General features: G+C 36.8%; 1 protein-coding gene across 1 annotated transcript in view; it reads right to left on the reverse strand.

Moving 5' to 3' along the window:
- LOC103487285 (probable inactive ATP-dependent zinc metalloprotease FTSHI 5, chloroplastic) overlaps positions 1-21,178 on the reverse strand; it is a 48,214-nt gene extending 27,036 nt beyond the window's left edge. The window contains exons 1-9 of the mRNA XM_008445553.3: positions 20,007-21,178; positions 17,469-17,940; positions 15,221-15,421; positions 14,853-15,146; positions 14,486-14,755; positions 8,695-8,784; positions 8,477-8,608; positions 5,540-5,713; positions 4,398-4,519 (exon numbers count right to left, since the gene is read on the reverse strand). Of these exons, the coding sequence (XP_008443775.1) occupies positions 4,398-4,519; positions 5,540-5,713; positions 8,477-8,608; positions 8,695-8,784; positions 14,486-14,755; positions 14,853-15,146; positions 15,221-15,421; positions 17,469-17,940; positions 20,007-21,007 (2,756 nt within the window). The 5' untranslated portion in view covers positions 21,008-21,178. The remainder of the gene's footprint in view (positions 1-4,397; positions 4,520-5,539; positions 5,714-8,476; positions 8,609-8,694; positions 8,785-14,485; positions 14,756-14,852; positions 15,147-15,220; positions 15,422-17,468; positions 17,941-20,006) is intronic.
- Positions 21,179-21,994: the final 816 nt, after the last annotated feature.

Raw genomic sequence — 21,994 nt, forward strand, 5'->3', positions numbered from 1 at the left:
GCATTATTAAATCTTTCCATTTTAGATTCCTTCCATGGTGGAAATAACAAAATTGCAGTAACGAAAATAGTTCCTAAATTGCTCATACTAGAATGATACCCCCAGAAGACCAATTCCTGCTAAAAGAGGACCAAGGGGCGTCGTCTAACGGGGCATAATCAGCTTCAAATAGAACGTTTAAATCCATCCCTTCAATCTCCGCATCAATCTTATGATCAGAAGGACACCCCAAGCCCGTTGACTCTTCACTACTATCACTGAAGGGCGAATCTATCTCCAAATCTGCCTGCTTCTCGAGGAAGACAACAAAATGACAAGGGAAACCTCGTAATAATGTTACCTTTGTGTTAGGGTCCGTGAAACTCGAGTAATTGAAAAATTTTGGACCAGGAAAATCAGTTACTGACTGTTGAGAGAATCAGAGGCCTGGACTTTAGAACTACACACCTCCAAGAGGTTCGGGCTATCTTCAGAAAGGGAGGGCTTGAGTTTAAGTTTCTGGTGGGGATCCAAAATAGGGGCTTTGAGAGAACACGCCCCAATTGATTCAGACTTTACGAGAGCAGTCCATGCGATGTTAAATGACGTCTGCTTTCAAATGAAATGTTTCAGACAAAACTTCAGGGAGATGACTTTACTTTTTCCTTTATTCTGATTGAATCTGTTTAAAAAGCTAGTTTCTGGAGAACTTTGGACTGCAGCATCTGACTGAGGTTCTTTGAAAGGGAGATCAATGGGCTTCGATAGATAATTCAATGGGTTGGCAGCATTAATTTCATAAATAAACTCATAATAGCCCATGATATTAATTAAAAGTGCCTTTCTTTTTTTCTTTTCTTATTCTGATACTTCAAATACCTATTTTTTAAAAGGGGAATCTGACTTGGCGTGGCCCACAAAACCAACCAAACAGTTGTTTTTAACAGGATTTATAAAACCCAATAAAGATGACTTTTCGGATTTGGTACAATTAAGGCAATTTCGGCCTGATTTCTTGCTTCTTTCATCTTCTCCGACCGATGAGGGTTCTTGAAGGTGTTCCATAACTGCAAATTCATTTCTTGCTATGTGTAGAAGTTCGAAAGTGGATTTCAGGACATTTAAAACAGGAGGAAAAAAAGAGAGGTCGGAACCTTCACCTTGCAAAGCCTCCCTAATTCTTAACAATTCAATGGAATTTTTAAAATCATTAACCATAAGAGTACCACCTATAGGAAAGGGAGCATTCAAACATTCAAAATCACCAATGTTTAGAAAAATGTTTCCCCTTTTAGAATCAGTAATCTCAATCATGGAGGGTACAAATCCACAAAGATTCTGCTTCAATTGAATCCTAGCTTCACTACAGTTGGTAAGATTTAAAATGTCCATGGCAATGCTTTCAAGTCCCCCAAAATGATCCCTGATAACCTTGAAGGTCCTCTTACACCAATAATCCAAAGGAGGTTCTTGATTTTAAGCCATCCTCCATAGCCTTCCATGGTGAGCAGCTTGTCTTCGTGTTTATCCCATCTTTCGAATTTTAGGTGAAAAGAGCCTATCGCCTGTCATTTCCCTTCATTACTGATGAGATCCTTTATCGAGCCTTAGTCAAGACAATGAGAGCATTCTCATCAAATTAAAAATTAATAATAATCTTTGTTTGGAAATAGTTTTCTAACATTTTTTGTATTTTTCTCCAATCGTGAAGGCAAAGAGTTCAGTAACGATCTAGAGGTTTCCAAAATTGGTTGGGATAACTTTAGAATTCCTAATGACCCATTGCTTCTGCTTTCCGATACTCAAACCTGAGAAAGGACAAGGGGAAACTTTTGCTACAATTGTATCGGCCAACACAACAGGACTACTCCATTCTTCTGAAGCTTTCTTTGTGACAGAAGCATTGCACTTTTTTGTTTTACTTTTTCTGCATAACTCAAGTTGCTTTCCATAATAGTGGGAATGTGCTTCAAGTGATTTCTAGAAAACCAATTGACATATTCCTCCCTAGAACAGAAATTGTCCAGCATATTTAAAAAGGATCTCCATCCCTGTTTGTTTTCCCCTGAGCACATCCTTATATTAGAATGCCCTCCTGAAGAAAGCCAAAGTCACAGCTGAATACCCAACCAATCTTCGTTTTAGATTTAGAAACTTTCAATCTACCTCTATCCACTTCACCCAGCTTTTGAAAGGACATCCTATGGCCCTCTTGATAATTCCAGATGAAATCCAAAGACTAACAAGATTTTGCAAGCTTCCACATCTTCAACGTGAATCTAATTTCCCTCTTTCCAAGTACAGTAATGAGATTCAAGGACTTTGCAGCTGACTACCTCCATATTTAAATGAAATAGCCAGTAGCCAGAAGGAGAGAGGATAGAGGAAAGAGGAGGGAAGAGAGGGGAGAGAGAACTTACCTAGAATTATTCTACTTGTATGTGTTGATGATATTGTTATAACCGACAGTGATATATTAGCTATATTAATCTCTCAAATCTTTCCTCCAAAGTCAATTCCACACTAAAGATTTGGGAGTGCTAAAGTACTTTTTGGCATTCAAGTAATCAGAAGCAAGAAAGGTATTTTTACGTCACGAGGAAAATATGTGCTTAATTTGCTATCTGAGATAGGAAAATCGGGAGCCAAACCATGCAATACTCCGATGATGTCTAGTCTACAACTATTGAGAACCATTCGAGGATCCTGAGAGATATAGAAGACTGGTTGAGAAGTTCAATTACTTATAGTAACACGTCCAAACATAGCTTATTCGATAAGCATTGTAAGTCAGTTTATGACCTCATCCATAGTGGAACATTGGAATGCGATACAACAAATTCTATTTTACCTAAAGGTTGCAATTGGATGTGGGATCTTATATAGAGATCATGGTCATATGAACATTGAATGTTCTTCAGATGTTGATTGGGCAGATCAAAAGAAGACAAAAGACCGACTTCTGGGTATTATGGGTATTGTGTTTTTGTTGAAGGAAATTTTGTTTCGTGGAAGAGTAGGAAGCAAAGCATAGTTTCACGATCAAATGTTGAGTCAGAATACAGAGCAACAGCATAAATAGTGTGTGAAATAATGTGGTTACATCAACTCTTAATTAAGTTAGATTTTAATACTACAATTCCAATTAAGTTATGGTGTGACAATGAAGTTACTCTCCATTCTACATCTAACCCAGTAGTTCATGAGCATGCTAAACACATTAAAATTGGTTGTCATTTTGCTCAAGAAAAAATACAACAAGGTTCGGTATCTATTGAATACGTGAAGATTGGAGAACATTTAGGAGATATCTTTACAAAAGCTTTGAATGGAGTTTGAATAAAGTACCTATGTAAGAAGCTAGCCATGATTAGTATACATGCTCCAACTTGAGGAGGAGTGTTATAGTATATATGTAACTATAGGAGTTTATTAGTCTTTTGTTCTTTATTGTAATTCACTAGTCTCTATTTAGGGTTTTCATATATGCCTATATATATTGAATTCTATTGTATATAATGAAGCAAGAGAGTTATTTCATATTTCGCTCCAACTATAACAGATAATTAGGCAATCTTAACTTTTGAAGCTAAATCATTACAATGGTTACCTTTCTCAAGAGCTTAAGCAGACAATATTCGTCCAAATGCAACTTGTAGATTGCAATGGAAGCTATAAGAGGTTTTTTCCCTTCTTTGTCAAAAACATTTCGATGAATTACCTGGGAATCTTTCTGGACAAAATTTGGAAGAGGGCTCAAATTGGTAAAAATACCAACGGAATTTTAAGTATTAAAATCCTTAACAACAGCATACCACAACACAAGCCTAACCTTTTCGCTAAATCTCACACCCCTTCCCACCTTTAGATTCATATCTTTTATTTCTTTCTACATTATGGCCATGATGAGGGTGCTAAGTGGGTGTCAACCTAGTTGAAATGTCCGGTGTGCCTGTTGATCCATCTCTTTCTTTGCTCATTGTATAACCCTCTTGTACTATGAGCTTTTGTCTCTCTATTTTTAAACATTAATAATATTGACACTTGTTTCCTCTTAAAAAATATTTTGGATAATCTAAGGTTCCCATCCATCCAAACTTCCCACACCACATGCCTGCAATTAAACCATAGGATTTTGCATCTCACTGTTCAGGTTGTGACTCCATAGAATAGGTTAAAGTGTTCCTGTAGATAAAAGAAAACCCCACATGCTGATTTAATTTCTTTTCCTGTTTACAAATAGATTCTCCAGAATGCCTCTGCTTCATTTTATTTCTCCTATATATTACAGTTCCGATTTCTTATAGTAAATAAGTGTCAGTTTTCTCATGGATAGGTTTTATATTGTTGGAAGACATCCACAGGAAGAGAACTAGAACATTGGATGGTCAAAATAACAAAAGGAAATTTAAGCTTACCCATCAAGCTCCACAAGAAGTTGGTTAATGAAAGCCTCGTGATCCTGTTCTTTGGTATGAATAAACTTGCCACGAACTCCAGCAAAGAGGTCAAAATCCTCCACAAATATGATAACAGGTGCCTAGAGATATCACTCTAGGACTAAAGTTAGACATGGAAGATTCCAAAAATTAAACATCTAATCGCTTCTAGCATAAAAACAAAAGACAATATTGCTGGTTAAAAAACATTCACAATAATATAACCAAAAAGAAACAAACACAAATCTTTATACTAAGTAAGATTGAATGCATAAATTGCATATTGAAACTTGAATGAGAATAGGGTAGATTATTTAAAGGAAGAAAATGGCGGTAGGAATTTACAAAGCACAAAGAAAAGGCCCTAAGGTTATCAGAAAACCCGCCTATTGACATAAAGAGCCCCAAGGTCAAATCCTTCTCCTATCCATTGAAGAGCCTTCTATCCTTCTCAAGCCAAACTTACCGCATCAATGGCTCTAGTAGCATTAACACAATGGACTTTAGCATTCCACTCTATCTAGAGAATAACGGCACTAAAAGATATGGAGGCTGCCTAACATTCCCGAACAATCAAAATAAAGGTATAACAACAGGGAAACTTTGTCCCAATATGAGCAAAATGCACTCCAGGAGAATTCTTAAATTACTATTTTTTTCAGTTTTGCTGACTAATAGGACAGCCTTTTTAGTCTTCTTGGGAATTGTGCACCCTTCTCATATACCTTCCTGGTATTTTATAGAAAGTTCTAGTGCAAGGCTAGAGCCTTTTTGGTGGCGGTTGCTCGGACAATCCTTCAGGAGATTTTGATTGCAAGGATATAGAACATTATTTTATAGCCTCGAGAATAATATGATGAGAAAACCGGGGGATAATGTTTTTAAAAGGTTCCTCCTGATGTCATTTTGCTGAAGCAATTTTATAATAGCTTTATATTTCTTTTACTATTGCTAATTGGAGAGCTTCTACAACACTCTAGGCTTGGAGTTATCCTTAGCTATTGGACATTCATTTACTAACGAAATTGTTAATTATCAAACTAATAAATATTATAATATATCTACCAATATGAGTAAGTCTAGATATGCATATTTCAACAGTAAAGATTCAAGAAAACAACCAAATCTCTTGCAGTTTGGAATAATTCCCGGACATTGGATGCACTCTGCCCAACCCATAGTCCAGGCTCTAATTCTTGGGCTTCAACTGTAACAACTGGTACTTTTGCTTCTGCAGCTATGGCCAGTGCAAGAGATGTCTTTCCTGTTCCCCTCTCACCAACAATTAAAACCCCCTGAAATAAGATGCTCAAAATATGAGGAGATATAAAAATTGTTTTAGAAAACACTGCAACTGAACATGTGGTATCCAAGGATGGAAGGAAATCTGATTGATAACTCAGAACAAGACACGGCTCAGTCTATTATTTGTTGACGCCTCTATCTGAAATTCCTATATTAAGATACTTGCAATCTCATGTTTGTTTAAATAAGAAAACATTTCATTGAAGATAATGAAATTACAAAAGCAAGCCTTTTTGCCCTTTTGTAATTTCATCATATCAATGAAATTATTCATATGTTTCTCATAAAAAAAGACATTCAAAATCACTCTCCTATTGTAGACATGATGGAGAAGTTACCACAAAGAAATGATAATAAAAGAAAAACAAAAACAAAAACAAAGATTTGAGGCACCAGGAGAAAAGGCCACAACCGAACAAGCAGTTAAGGAAGACAATTTGGGCCAAACCAATTTCCTTTCTGTATCCACAACGGCCATAGACATTTGTGATCCAACATACATTTTTGCACAAAGTGAGGCATTTGATAGACAGAGAGAAGTGTCTTTTAATAACCTCAGTTACCGAGATTTTACTGTTGTCCCACATGGTAAGAATTCCCCCAGAAGAACCAACAAAAGCCACAAAATCCCAGCCAATATTCTTAGAACTCCACAGTGATTTTATGAAAATCGAGTTCAAGGTATCCTTCTTAGACTCTTGAATCATGACTACATCCAGACTACAATTTTTTATAAACTTTTTGAGTGTTGCACGTTTAGAGGAATCATTCAAAACCCCTAGTGCTCCAGAAGACAATCTTCATAATGGCTGGGAGAAGGAAAAGGTGGCTGCACTTCTAAATTATGTCAGAATAAGACCACCATCACTGACTATAGATACCAAATCTTTAGGCAAATCCATTGGAATTTTATTAGAGGGAAAATCTTCATCAATGAACAAAGCATTTAGGTCCGTCCTTTCAATTTCTAAGTCTAGTTTAAGGTCAACCTCATTGCTGGAATCAACTGAATCTTCACTACTAACGTTGATTGGAGAGGAAAATTTAAGCTGGTTTTTAGAGAAAAAACAACTTTGCATGGGGAGCCTCGCAGAAAATATGCCTTTGAATCAGAGATGGTGGGTGGAAAATTGAGACACTTTGAAGAAGAATCAACATTTAATGACCTGATGAAGCATTCCGAAACCTGAATTTTAGAGCTGTACACTTCCAGAAGATCCGGGTTATTGGCAAAAACAGAGTGCTTGCTGAGGAGGTTCCGAAGAGAGTTCAAAGAGGGATTTTTTTAAGGTCACAAACCCCATTAAATTCAGATTTTAGAAGGGCAGTCCACACATTGTTGAAGGAGGTTTGTTTGCAGATATAATGCTTAAACATTTTTGGAACATGAGAGGCTTTATTACCTTTGGCATTCTTGAAACGGTTAGAAAAACCGAAATCTGAAGAAACTTGACCCCTGGGCACATTTCGTTATTCCTTAAAGAGTTATTGAAGTGAGTCCTTTTTTCTTTATTCCCCTCATTTGATATTTCACAAAATACCTCTTCAACTGCCGAAATAATAAAATTAGAGTCATTAAAAGTGGACCCTACTGCCTTTTTGCTACAGCTGTCTGACTTGGGTTCATCAAAATTAAAGAACTGGGGCTGTACAGCTGGCCTCACATTTAATTCTTCTACAACATGGCTGCCGGCTGCTATATTAAGTTGGAGAGAATCTGAGTGGGGAGAGCTTGACAAACCTTCTGTTGCAGCATTAAAAGGTAGGCTGACTGTCTTTTCAATCTTCGAGAACTGATTTTATCTCTTTTCTGGTGCTGCCTTTTCGTCTCCAAAGCGTGTGAAAAGACCATCTGCACTTGATTTGAATTATTCCATCCGAAACAAGGTTTTTCCGGCAGAGAGAGAGAGGAGAGAGGAGGGAGAGAACTTACCTTTCAAACCTTCAGCTGTTCTCGGACTTACCAATTAATTATTTGGTTGCACTGCTTATGTTCATAGTCCCAGCCCTACTCGCATTACTCCTCCATGGAATAATTAGCATAAGACTTCGAGAACACCAAGAAAAAGCTAGATAGAATTATTTTATTAAACAGAGTGCAGCTTAAATATTTTTGAAATAATTCTTCCTCCTGAAATTTTTCCTAGTCGAAGTTCTTTTCTGTGTATTTCAGTTTGATTTCTTATTTTCTTTTCTTTCTTTTTTTTTTTTTTTTTTGTTTTTTCTTTTTTTTTTTTTTTTGAAGCTCAATTTCATTGGAGGAAAAAACCAAGCACACAAAAGAGAGCCCTATTAAATAAAGGGGCTTTAATGAAGAAAAATAGGACACAACAAATATTTGAGTTTGAGTTGTTGGTTTGTGTGGGTTGCTAGTTTTCTGCTTCTTTGATTATTAAATTGGATGTAGGGGACCCTGTTTCAGATGTTATTTTTGTAACTTTTCATGAAAAGTTCTGTTTGTTTTCCCTTGAAAAGAAAAGACTGAAGAATGGGGAGGAAATCCTCTCTAAACATTTGACGGTTTTGGTCTTCGTAATGGCCACACCACAACTCACAGAAGGCACCAAACAACACTGTAATCAAATGAGTAAGACCGTTGTCCAGTAATGTTGACCACCAAAACATTATTCTGTCAAATTCAACTATTAAAAAATAAAAATATGAAAAATAAAACTGTTGAGGTAGAAAAATAGAAGGGAAATATGTCCGAGAGGAGTTTAAAGAGCAGCCTATCTACCATCAGTTTAACATACCCGAGGGGCACGTGCACCCATTTCTTGGAAAGCACGAGGATTTTGTAGAAATGCCACAACTTCATTGATCTCCTCTCTCATTGACTCAATACTAGCAAAATCTTTCAAAGGTATTGGTGGATTTTTGACCCTCTGCAAACCACACGCTGATCATAAGTATATTTAAGCAGTTAATTATCAGAAGAAAAACAGTAGAAACTCTAGCATTTGGCTCTAACCTTCATTCTATCAAATGCATGTGTAATTGGATCAACACCAGCTCGCTTCTTAAGTTTGATTTTCCTCATCCTACGTTTAAGATAAGATTTCTGCACAATAGCACCGAATTAGAGTTTTTGACTGAGATTTTCAATTGCAAATAGCAACTTTTTGCGGTACAACTCTCAGGAAATATTTGAAAGGTCATTCAGTACAACCAGCTCTGAGACTATAAAGGTTAATCACACAAAATTTATAAACTTGGATTGTAGTGCATATACCCATTAAGTTGTGGTCCAGGATGCACAGCACCAATAAAATCCATGAAAGAGAACTTGTTAATAGCCAGAAAATGGTTAAAGTCAAAACAGTCATAAAGTGAAAATGTTTGACAAGTGGTCAAAAAAGTATGGTACTGTTCAACATAGCAGGGTATGACCCAAATATCCAAGCCCTTAAAGGGAAGGATATCAATATACTTAACATAAAAGATATAATGGCAGGATTCCTGGTCTCCAGTGCATTCTCAAACAAAGTGTCATCAAACCAATCATGATACTTCTCATAGAACATAAGCATTTAAAAATGTTAGAAATAGTGGGAAGGATTCACCCTAATTTTTTTTCGTTTATTAACATAAAATGTTGTCTGTCTATTTTCCCCTTGTATCTTTTATTAATATGAGAAATTAATAAGAAAGTCAAATCGTGGTTTTTCTCCGGGTACTCAGATTTCCACGTAATTTTGTGTCTATTTTCTTTATAGCTTTTAATATGGTATCAGAGCGGGATAAAGACAAACCCTAGACAAGGTTGTTGATGAAACCCAAACAAAGACAGACGAGACAGCCACCATAGAAAAGTTGCTCCAACAGCTTCAAAAGTCGTCGGTTATCACAATGGACCCACCCTCGAAGTCAGTCGCACAGCCTAGTGGAGGGAAAGAGCCACACGTGCCACATTTGTCCGCCCATGTGCCATCACTGCCAAGTGCGTACCCCCACGCTCTGCTGTCCATCGTCTCCGCAGTTCAGCCAGCCTACTCCCAACCGTGGTCCTCTATCCAGCCGTAGCACCCTCTTCGATAGCTGCACATGCACCCACCGCCACTTCCCTCATTTCACACATTGCCCTCTTTTCACACATGGTTGCATTTTGATCTTTTACAACAGCAGCCCTTCTATGGTACCGAGATTGATCAACTCCATAATCAATTAGGGTTTGACGCTGGTGAATCTTTGACACAATCCGAACCAACCAACTTGCCGATGTATTCCAAGAACCCAGTAACTTTATTTCCTACTTTGTCCTCAAAGTATATAACTAGTTCTCTAGCACCATTTACAGGTGTCTTTCCAAGAGAAAATTTGAATGGCCAAAACTATTTTTCCTAGTCTCAAACGGTCAGAATGTTTCTTGAGGACATCACCATTTCAGTTTTCCGACAGGGGAGACTCTTCGCCCCCCACCCGGTGATGCCCAAAAACGCTTCTGGAGAAGAGAGGACTCTCTTATTCGATCCATGTTGATTAATAGTATGGAACCACAAATTGGCAAGCCTCTGTTTTATGCAACAACTGGGAAGGATCTATGGGACACTACTCAGAAATTCTATTTGAAACGTCAGAACGCCTCTCGTCTGTATACATTGAGGAAACAAATCCATGATTGCAAGCAAGGAACTGTAGATGTTACTTCCTACTTCGATAAAATTTCCCTACTCTGGCATTAGACCTGTTCAAAGAGACAATATGGGTACACTAAATGATGGCATACAATAAGACTCGAAGAAGCTAATACGATTTATGACTTCCTTGCAGGTCTCAACCTCAAGTTCGACACTGTTTGTGGTCATATATGGGGCTAGACACCCCTTTCCTTCTTAATGGAAGTGTGTTATGAAGCCCGTCTTGAAGAAGACCGTATAAGTGCCATAAGTGTTTTGACTACTCTTACTACTGACTCCGCTGCCTTTAGTACTAGATCCTCTACCCATGATAGTGAGAAGAACAATGTGAAACTGATCCCTAACAGTGAGCATTGTAAGAAATAGTGGCACACTAAGGAACAGTGCTGGAAACTTCATAGTCGTCCTCCTGGAGTTAAGAAACGTTTCTCAAATGATAAACAGAATTCAAGGTGTGCTTATATGGGTGAGTTTGTTGGAACCTCTCGACCACCCCCTACGTAAACTAGACTGGTCCCAATCCACCCTCCACCTAGGAGCCATTTCTTAGTCAGATATGCCTTTGAGAATTTTGTTTCTTATATTACGTGTGTTGGTAATGAAAAAATCAGAAAAGCCAAATGGTTCTTTAGCTCGAATTGCTGGGAAGGGGTAAATCTTTCCCTTTAAGGTGCTATCTCTCCATAATGTATTGCACATGTCTACGATTTCCTATAATTTTCTATCTATAAGCAAGATCACTCATGAGTTGAATTGTAAAGCTACTTTATTACCTGATTCTGTTTCTATTCAAGACTTGAGCTCAAGGAGGATGATTAGCACTACCCGACATAGCAGGGGACTCTACCTCCTTGACGATGATACCTCACTAGTAGTAATCCTAGAACTTGTTTGGTATCTTCATATTTTAATATTTCTAAATAATATTGTACGTGGAGGCATTTTTGGTTGGGTCACCCAAATTTTTAATATATAGAAGTATTTATTTCCTCGTCTCTTCTCTAAAGTTGATGTCTCCTGTTTATTTTGTGATGTGCATATTCAGGCCAAACAACATTGGTTTCCTTTCCATCACAGCCATATAAGCCAACTCAATCGTTCACCCTTATCCATAGCGATGTTTGGGGTCTCAAAGGTCACTACCTCCTTTGGAAAACGGTGGTTTATGACCTTTATCGATGATCCTACCCATCTTACCTGGGTCTTCCTTATCACTGATAAATCTAAGGTCTGCTTTGTGTTCCATAACTTTTATCACCCCGTAAAAACGTAGCTCAATACAAAAATTGCAATTCTTCGAAGTGATAATAGTCGTGAGTTTAAAAACCATACCCTCAATGAGTTTCTGTCCTCCAAAGGGATTATTCACTAGAGCTCGTGTGAACCCCCAACAAAATAGGGCTATCAAGCACAAAAACTGTCATATTCTAAAAGTAGCCTGTTTCCTTATGTTGTCTATTTCCCTTCCTTCTTATCTGTGAGGAGATGTTCTTATTGCAGCCTATCTCATCAATAGAATGTCTTCTTGTGTCCACCTCCAGACTCCCTTAGATTGTCTCAAGGAATCATATCCCTCTACCCCTTTCACTTCTAAAGTTTTCTTTCGTGTGTTTGAGTTTACAGCCTATGTTCATAGCTTTGTCCCTTACCAAACCAAATTCACGCCTCGGGCTCAAGCGTGTGTGTTTGTTGGGTATCCTCTTCATCAACGGGGCTATAAATGTTCTCATCCTCCTTCTCGTAAACACTTTGTCACTATGGATGTCACCTTTCATGAGGATCGGCCTTTCTTTCCCATTAGCCATCCCATGGTCCTACTTACAAACCAAGTTCCCTGTAGAACTGAGAACCTACTATAGGAGGAATCTCATAAAGGAAATAAAGTCCCCTACTGATCAGCCGACTCCGGTCCAAGACTCAAAACTGCCACAAGATCAAGGTATGACTAGTCCTATTGATTCATGTGTTGACAGTAAAATGAGCGAAAATGACAGGTCTATTATTGTTGTTCTTGAAGATATGGGAGAAAAAGACAATGTTGATTAAACTGAGGTCAATGGTAATGAGGCTGAACAGAATCATTCAGGTAATCTATATGAGTGTGATCCTTCTCTTGACATTCCTATTGTGCTGAGGAAATGTATCAGTTCCTGCACAAAACACCCCTTTTGTAACTATGTTTCCTATGAGAGTCAGTCCCCATAGTTCAGAGTCTTCACAGCCAGCCTTGACTCTACCATAATACCTAAAGATATCCACATTGCTTTAGAATGCCCTAAGTGGAAAACAGTAATTATGGAAGAGATGAGAACTCTTGAAAAGAATAAGACTTAGGAGATCTGTACTCTCCCCAAGGGACATAAAACTGTGGGATGTAAATGGGTGTTCATACTCAAATACAATGCAAATGAAACTCTTGATAGACAGAAGACCAAGTTAGTCACAAAAGAGTTTACTCAGACCTATAGTATCGATTACTTTGAAACCTTTTCCCCAGCTGCAAAACTAAATACCATTAAAGTCCTATTATCTATTGTTGTGAATAAAGATCAGCCTCTATATCAACTAGATGTTAAGAATGTGTTCTTGAATGGAGACTAGGACAAGGAAGCCTATATGAGCCCCCACCAGGGTTTGAAACCCAATTTGATCATCGAGTTTACAAACTTCAAAAATTCTTGTATGGACTAAAACTATCACCGAGAGCATGGTTTGATAGGTTTACTACCTTTGTCAGGTCTCAAGAGTACAATCAGGAGCACTCTGATCACACTTTGTTTACAAAAGTTTCTAAGGAGAGAAGATCATCGCGTTGATTGTTTATGTTGATGACGGTGTTTTATCTAGGGATGATACTGCTGAGATCATCCAACTGAAAAAGAGGATGGGTGATGAGTTTAAAATTAAAAACTTGGAAAATCTAAAATATTTCCTCGGGATGGAGGTAGCTAGATCAAAAAAAGTTATCTTCATATCTCAAAGGAAGTATACCTTGATTTGCTGACAGAGACAGGTATACTAGGATTTCGTCCTTTTGAAACTCTTATTGAATTCAACTATAAAATAGGAAATTTATATGATAAAGTTCAGAAAAATATCAGTGCCTAGTGGGAAAGTTGGTTTACGTCACATACTCGACCAGATATCTCTTATATTGTGAGTGTCGTTAGCCAGTTCATGCAGGCTTCTTATAAGGAACACATGAAGGCAGTTAACAGAATCTTGAGCTACTTAAAAACACCTCATAGTAAAGGGTTGATGTTCATGAAGACCGACAAGAGAGCTATTAAGGTGTAAACTGATTATGATTGGGCAAGAACCGTCATTGACAGAAAATCCACCTCTAGTTACTGTACCTTTGTATGGGGCAATCTTGTAACCTAGAGGAATGAGAAGCAAGGGGTAACAGCCAAAAGCAGTGTTGAAGCTAAGTATAGGGCTATAAGTTTGGAGTTATGTGAGGAAATTTGGCTCCATCAAAAGTTTTATTTGACCTTCATCAGGAGTGTGAGGTGCCAATGAAATTATTTTGATAATAAGGCAGCTATTAGCATTGCCAATAATCTAGTTCAGCATGATAGAACTAAACATGCGGAGATTGATTGACACTTCATTAAAGAAAGACTGGACAATGATAGCATATGCATTCCTTACATCCCCTCAAGCCTAATAGATTGCTAATGTTCTCACCAAGGGACTTCTCAGACAGAGCTTTGACTCATGTGTTAGCAAGCTGGGTCTCAATGATAATTACGTCCCAACTTGAGGAGTGTTAGAACTGGGCTTGGCCTAAGGAAGAATTCACCTGAATTCCTTTCCTTTTTTCAAAAGCATGTTGTCTATTTATTTTTTCCCTTGTATCTTTTGTTAATATAAGAAATTAATAACAAAGTCAGATCGTGGTTTTTCTCTTGATACTCGGGTTTCCACGTAACCCACTGTCTATTTTCTTTACCACTTTTAATAAAAGATAGTGGCAAGAGATATTGGCACCATGCTATGCATCATTTTGATGAAAAAGACAACAGAAAGAAAATTTACAGCTCCACATGTTGCCTTAACCAACATCATGTCCACATCATCAGCATATCAATAACTAACAGTCAATAAGAAGTAGTAAGTTACCACTCTTCCCAACATCCGCACATTTGGATTCCTACGAACTGGACCATAACCAAGAATCCTTGGTATTTTTTTCCTCATAAAGGAGAAGATATGAAACCATATATATCCATATATAGCACTTCTAATCATAAACCAAAGAAACCACGTGAAGTCATCACTTTTTCTAGATCTCAAACCCAATTCTGCCTCAGATTGATATTTCAAGTACCATGTAGAATCAACAGTTTGATCTATTTCCTCTGGCCATGCCATCCCTAACTGGAGTCTTATCTGTCATAGAATAATAACAATAGTTGGAAACATAAAACAAAAAAAAAATTCTTAAATAACAAATAGTTACCAACAATTACAATGAAATATCTAATACCGAATATGGGAGTAAAAAATCCACAGTTGGAAATACAATCATTGCCATGAAGTCTTCATTCATAATTTTCATCTTCTCGAAAACCCAACTTCTCCAAGACGAAACAACTTTAGTCTTCCACAATGCATTCAAGCAACTCTGAGATATCCTTAAGCTCAGGGAGAACTGTTGATAGATGTCCAATTCCGAGAATGGGATCCACATCAGGTGAACAGTAGATGGTATGCCACAGGCAAGCATTTTCATATATAGCCCATCAAAACCTCCAAAATCTTCAAACATCATTTCAAATTCCTGAAGAAGATAGCGGGATTAGAATTAAATAAAAATAAGTAACAAATAAAGATCATAATGTATCTGTGGATTGCCTTAATATCCAAGTAAAATTCCTTGTCGTCCCCTTTTAGTGTAACATACATGGCAGCCCAATCATGCCGTATTCGGGCATGATCTACTAGCCTCTTTGACACAGCATATGGAACAGCCACTGGATCAATTTCCCACCGTTTCTTTTCTTCATTGTACCAAGTATTTGCCACAACTCTATCTCGATCAAGAAGAATACGTTCCTGCAATTAGAATATAGCAGCTTACTTGCAATCTTATCAAGAAAAAAAAGTTAACCATAAATGTTTTTTTTAAAGAAGACAGCCTCTTTAATATAATAACAATGATACAAAAGCTCATAGTACAAGAGAATTATACAATGAGCATGTAAATCATGGATTAAGAAGTGCATCTGGACATCTCAACTAGGTTGACAACCCCCATATCACCCTCATCATATCCAACCAAACTAAAGCCCAAAACAAAGGAGTAATGTCCAAAAGCAAAACAAAGTACAAAGAAATACAAATAAAAAGATTAAACAAACTAAACATCCATCTAAAGAAAAGGCGACCGATTAGCCATAATCTGACTTTCGTTTGTCTTCTACCATTTCTTTTCTAACGGAACTGCCATTAGCCAGAGGTTGAAGAAATTCCCCATAATCTGACGTTGCTTTGCAATTCCGGCAAGTTGTTGATGGCCTCTGATGATGATGTTTGAACAGTATTTCAAACAACTTATAAGGGTTCCTTTGCGTCCGTGGAATGGAGTTTGAAGGAAGGAGAGTCAAAATCGGAGCTGTATGAATCTTCTTCAAAACCTTCATCCTTCGTAACTTGGTTTAATCTGACAATATCTAGAGGATTAGAAAAATCATAAATAAATAAATCACCTTGTACTTTGCTGGGTGGAATGAATGCAGAAATATCCCCAAAATTCAAAAAAATGTTCTCTCTTCTTTCATCAGATATCTCAATGGTTGCCAGAATCAAACCACATAGATTCTCCTTCACTTGAATCTTGGCTTCTGAGGCATTAATGAAGTTGATACTTTCAGCTACAATATTTTCTAAACCTCCAAAATGAGTTCCAAACACTTCAAGAGTTTTATTACACCAATAATCAAGTGATAGATTTTTTATTGTAATGTACCCTCCATAGCCTTTCGAATATAATGATCTTCCATGGATCAAATTGTTCCACTTTTCAAACTTTAAATGAAAGGCACCAAAATTTTGCCATTTGCCTGGATTTTCAATGAACTCCTTCAAAGGACCCATTTCAATTCAATCAAAGCATTGTCTGCAAATAATGGATTGATGATAACTTTTGAGTCGAAAAAGAGTTTTAATGCTTCATTAATTTTTACCCAACTATCAAATTCAAAAAGTTTTGAAGCAACCCAAAGATTATAAAAATCAGCTCTGAAAACTACCGGATTCTGAATCACCCAATATTTTCTTGTACTCTGTTTTGTGGTTTCGAAGAAAGAGTTCTTGGATGTCTCTTTTGATTTTCCTATCTCCGTATAGCTTCCTTTCATACTTTTGTTCGGCTGCTTCATAATGGTGTTGAACATGATTTGGGAAGAGAACCAGATTTTGTAGTCATGGTTGTCCTTGAAGTCTACCAACATTTTTCCGAAACTTTTCCACCCCTATTTATCTTCACCGATGGGAATATGAATAAATGATCTCCCTCCCGTACGAGGTCATGCAATGCATCTCAGAACCCACCCACTTTTGGTTCTGAATTTGGAAGTTTTGACCATTCCACGCTCAACTTTTTCTTTCTTAAAGAAATAATCTTCTTCAGATTTCTTATTCAATTCTTTCACCATTTCAATGAACCATCTAAGTTGAAAGATTGGTAATGACAGAGTAATATTATCTTCGACATCTTCTATGTAAAAAGCTTCATCTTCAAGCCAAATGCAGAAAAAAAAGTTGTCGATTTTGCAGCTTTTTACTTCCATCTTTGTGAAGTAAGAATGGTTGCTAGGCTATTGCCAAAGTACAAGTCAACATGTAGCAGTGTCTACCTGAGAGGGTAATCGCCCGGCAATGAAGTTGAAGGGAAGGAGGGAGGAGAAGAGAGGAAAGAGAGAAAGGGAGAGAGAACTTACCTTTTTACATTTATTATTATTATCAGGGGTAGTTTACCATAAATGTTAAAGGTAGCTAAGTTTGAATAAAATATTTTCCAGAATAATAATGACAATATAAAATTCTATTTTGAAATACAAAGATCCTAAACACATCCATTAAGTAAATGATTGAATAGTACCTGTCTTTGGGCCACATATGTTTTACCAAATTCCACATTTTCTAAAAGGTTTCTTTTCAAATCTGCCTTAGCTTCTTCACGCCACTTCTTCCAGCCATGGAATAACTGGAGACTAATAGCTTTAGGAACCACAACTTCCTTTTGGCCAAACATCCACTTCAACTCAACTTCTGGAAAACCCTTCACCACCTCATCCTCCGGAGTGTTAACAACAAAACGTTTTTCATCACCTAACTTCTTCATGTTCTTTCTAATACGAGCCTCCATGTCCTGCTGCAGCCTCCTAGAATCATTAAGACCTTCACTTATACGTCGAGCAAAATCAACTGCTTCTTGATCTAAAAAATTTCCCAGACTGACACCATCCACAACAGTTGGAAGAATACTCTGCTCCAACCTTTTTCTTTGCGTATTTTCCAATTCTTTTTTAATATAATCTTTAGACAGCTTTGTGAGAACTTGTTTTGGCATTCTGCAAGAAAGAAGCAAAAACTGGTAATAAAATTTTAAGTCTTTTATTTTTATGTCAAAAGAGTTGCATCAAAGGGAAACACAAGTAACACAAACTTCAAAAAAGAAGACGAAATCATGTGACAAGGATCAATAAGACAAAAGCCCATATTATCATACAATGATAGCATGTTAGACGGTTAAAAGTCATGGAAATGTTCAGTGGTATATACAGTCACATATTGCTCATATATAAAGCATTTACAAAGCAAAGGAGCATTGTCAATTCAAAAAAAAAATTCTGATGCAATTTTTTTCCTAAAATTTTTCCCCTGTATGCAAATTTTTCTTAGAATTTTTGCAGTTGAAAAGTGTTAAATTTTTGCCACCAAATATTACTATCCCAGACCACCTTTCTCTGTTGCTTTTGACACACTAACGTTCACAAAAAGTCGCTCATGATCTTTTGATTCTTTTATATTGAGCTTTAATCAAATCAAGAATCCTAAGCATAAAACGATAATGAGACAGGATTCCACTCAAGACCAGCTTTGTTAACATTTTTTATAATAAACCAGATTTTCATTGAGATCAAATGAACCCCGCAGAGCCCAATTAACCTAACAAAGGACTCCAATCAAACATAAAGACCCAACGGTTAATTATAAGAAGCTTTTTACACGTTGAGACCCACAAAAGAAGTATGAAATCTTACAAGGATGAGGACCAGATCTCACTCCAAGCCCTCTAAAAGTTTTTTATATTATTATTTTTTCATAAGGAGACAAGCTTCTTTATTAATTAAAACTCAAAGTACAACAGAATTATACAATGAGGAAAAATAAAGAAGCCGAAGAAAAGGATTAGGAGGTGCACCCAGATATCTCAACTAGGATAGTACATCAAGTATTACATAGAAACTCCTAATAAAACAGAGTAAAAACCAAGTAAGGCAAAAGCGAGGCTAGAGCTAAAGAATGAAAAGGATTACACAGTTCCGAAACAAGACCTAAAATAAAACACCAATGGAGAACAAAAGAAAGTAAAAATAGGAGGCCCTCAGCGAAAAACTTCAACAAGCTTGAGAATCTTGGCCTTCTGAGATAGGACAGAGTACACAGCACATACTATTTAGGTTGTGAGATGAAAGCCAACCAATTTAAGCATAAATCCTGAATGGAGCAATCCTTAAATTCCTTGTTCAAAGTGCACCAAGTTGCTACATTTTCTGTTTGCAATATCCAATCTTTCAGGCCAGCCCCTTGCCTTGTCGAGAACAACTTGGGAAGTTATCAACTTTTTTTAATAAAAGACACAAAGTTGGGATGTTATCAATTATAATGAACATAATGCGAAATGGAGAATCTTTAACCATAACTTATTGCCAGCACGAGAGCAGATCATTCATACTAAAATGGTGCTGTTGTTCCGTTGCAATTTTTTTCCTTTTAATCAAATTCTTTTTCTTCCTTCTTTTTCTTTTTTTTTCTTTTTTTCCTTTTTTCTTTTCTTTTTTTTTTCTTTTTTTCCTTTTTTCTTTTCTTTTTTTTTTTTTCCTTTTTTTTCTTTTAATAAGAAACAGCATTTAAAAGAATCTCTAATTTGATTATATTCCCCTATAGTCACCAGAAATCAAGATAGGAAGATTCAAAGCATCAAACAATGTCCCACTCCCACGTCCCACATTTGAAGCTAAAATGTTTCTTCTAGAGAACTTTATCCAAAAAGTCCCAACCCACATGCCTATATGATTATTTCAAAATCCAATCTTAAATATTCATTCACTATCAGCATTGTAATTCATAAGAAAAACTGAAAATATACAGAAAAAAAAATTAATGGTCAACTCATTCTGCAATGCGGCAGAAGGCTATCATGATAAGGAAGAAAACACCACAATAAGAAATTAAGGTAGAATATCTAGTAAGTAGGCTAAAGATATGAAGGGATTTGCTCCAGGACATGTTTTTGTTTACGAGATCTGCGTAAGTAAGTAACCAGTAAAAGTTACAACACACTTCCAACACATGAGTTCTTTGAAAGTATTAGAGGGACAAACATCACATAAAGTAAAGTTTGTGGTCGTACCCGTTAGTATCCTTCCCTCTGGCTTTCATTTCCCGGGTAAATCTCTTCACCAGTTGGTCACATTCCCGCTCAATGAAGCATAGCTCCCTCACCCCAAAACTCAATGCTTCGGTCTCTCTCCTCAAAATTTTATCCCCAATCTCCCCTACACTCTCCCATCTCTCATTATACTCCACCTCCAACTTTCTCACTATCTGCTCCAACCCGGCCATCCTCTCCCTGGCCTCCCCACCTCTAGATCCATTCTCCACCAAGCTGTCATACGCCCACTTAGCTTTCACCACCTCATCAACAATCTCCCCCAATCTCATTTCCAAACCCGCTTTCTCCCTCTTTAGATCCCTCAGTTGTCTATAAAGCTCGTTCAAAATTCCTTCTTGCAACTTCACTTTCTTCAACTTCACTGCCTTCAGTGCCATCTCCACCTCTTCTAAACTGCAATTACCCTTTCTAGCCTCTTCTATACTCCTCGATACACCTGACACCGCCTTGAGCAGCTGCCTCGTGTAGTCTGAGTACTTATGACCCCTCAAGTTCGATTCAACCTCCTCCTCATTGGTTTTCTTGTTCAAAACCCTGTCCGCAACTACTTGAGCTGCAATTGCAGGAGCTTTAACTGTCCTAAAAGGAACAAATCCAACAGCAATACAGAACAATGTATACACAACTGGCTTGGCAATAAAATTGAGCATAGACTCATCATTCTTGTTATCATGTATAGACAAACTAACGAAATTTGAAACACTAAAGTCCTCGAAAATCGATTTGTCAGCTACTCCACGTTGTTGTAAAGCCTTCGAGCTTCTGGACCCTGTAGGGAAGCCAAGAAGTTGTAGCCGATACCCATTTGAGACGAAATTGAGGCGTTTGCTGGTGAATATGAAGTTGCATCTGCGAGGGCGGATTGGGTACCTGGTTCTGAAAGGAGTAGAGAAATAAGGGGATAAGAATTGAGAGTGGGATTTGTTGGGTGATGGGAGAGAAACAGAGATGAGGTCCATCAGAATGGTGTTTTGGGATTTAGGAGCAGAGAAAGGAAATGAAGAATGGTAGCATTTGGGAGAGTAGAGATGAATGAGTGGGAGAGGGAAATGGATGAAGACGAAAAGTTTTAAGGGTTTTTGGGTTTATGATTTTCCGGTCTTCCCTATCAGCTTTGTGTTTCATTTAAAATTTAGGATTCCAAATGAGGATAGGAATTTTTTGTTAATAATATATTTTTTGAAAATATAGTTAAAAATAGGGTAGAAGGCAAATGACAATAGGCAAAGTCGTGTGATGTGCTTAGATCGTAGATGGAGTCTACGACTTTAATGCGTGACTCCATTTTTTTTTCTTCATATTATTTAATTTATATATATATTAATATTTAATATATCGTGCACCTCACGTCCTTTTAAGATATTTAGTATATATATCTACGACTTCCAAGCAAAGTCGTGTAGCGACTACACGATTTTGCCTAATTTTTTTTGTCATTTACCTTCTACCATATTTTTTACAGTATTTTTTAAAAATACATTATTAAAAATAAATGTCTTGAGGACAGTAATTTCTTTTTTTAATTTTTTATAAGAACCATATATTATTTTGTGTTTAAATGCTTTCAGTAAATAAAAGGAAAACTTGCCAAAATATAACAAATTATTCAAATATTTACTTGCGTGCCCTTCCATCCTTTTCTCCTCTCTCTCTATTTTGTTTTTTTTTTTTTTTTTTTGTCTGTATGCGATTTCTTTTTTTAGATTTGGGTAACCAAATCTATTTCTTTTTATCTAGTTGTTTTCCTATGTTTTTTTAAACATGTCTTTCTTGCTGCATTGTATGTCTTTTTTTTTCTTTTTTAAACAGATGTATAAAAAATCTTGAAAAATTTGGTTAGACATTGAAATTAGAGTAACCAAAATTCAAAGATTGTGTACAAAGAATATTGAGAAAAAAAATCTGCCTTTCTTCTTTTCTTTTTTACGCAGATGATGTATAAAGAA

The sequence above is a fragment of the Cucumis melo genome, chromosome 2, assembly GCF_025177605.1.
Source record: "Cucumis melo cultivar AY chromosome 2, USDA_Cmelo_AY_1.0, whole genome shotgun sequence".
NCBI lineage: Eukaryota > Viridiplantae > Streptophyta > Magnoliopsida > Cucurbitales > Cucurbitaceae > Cucumis > Cucumis melo.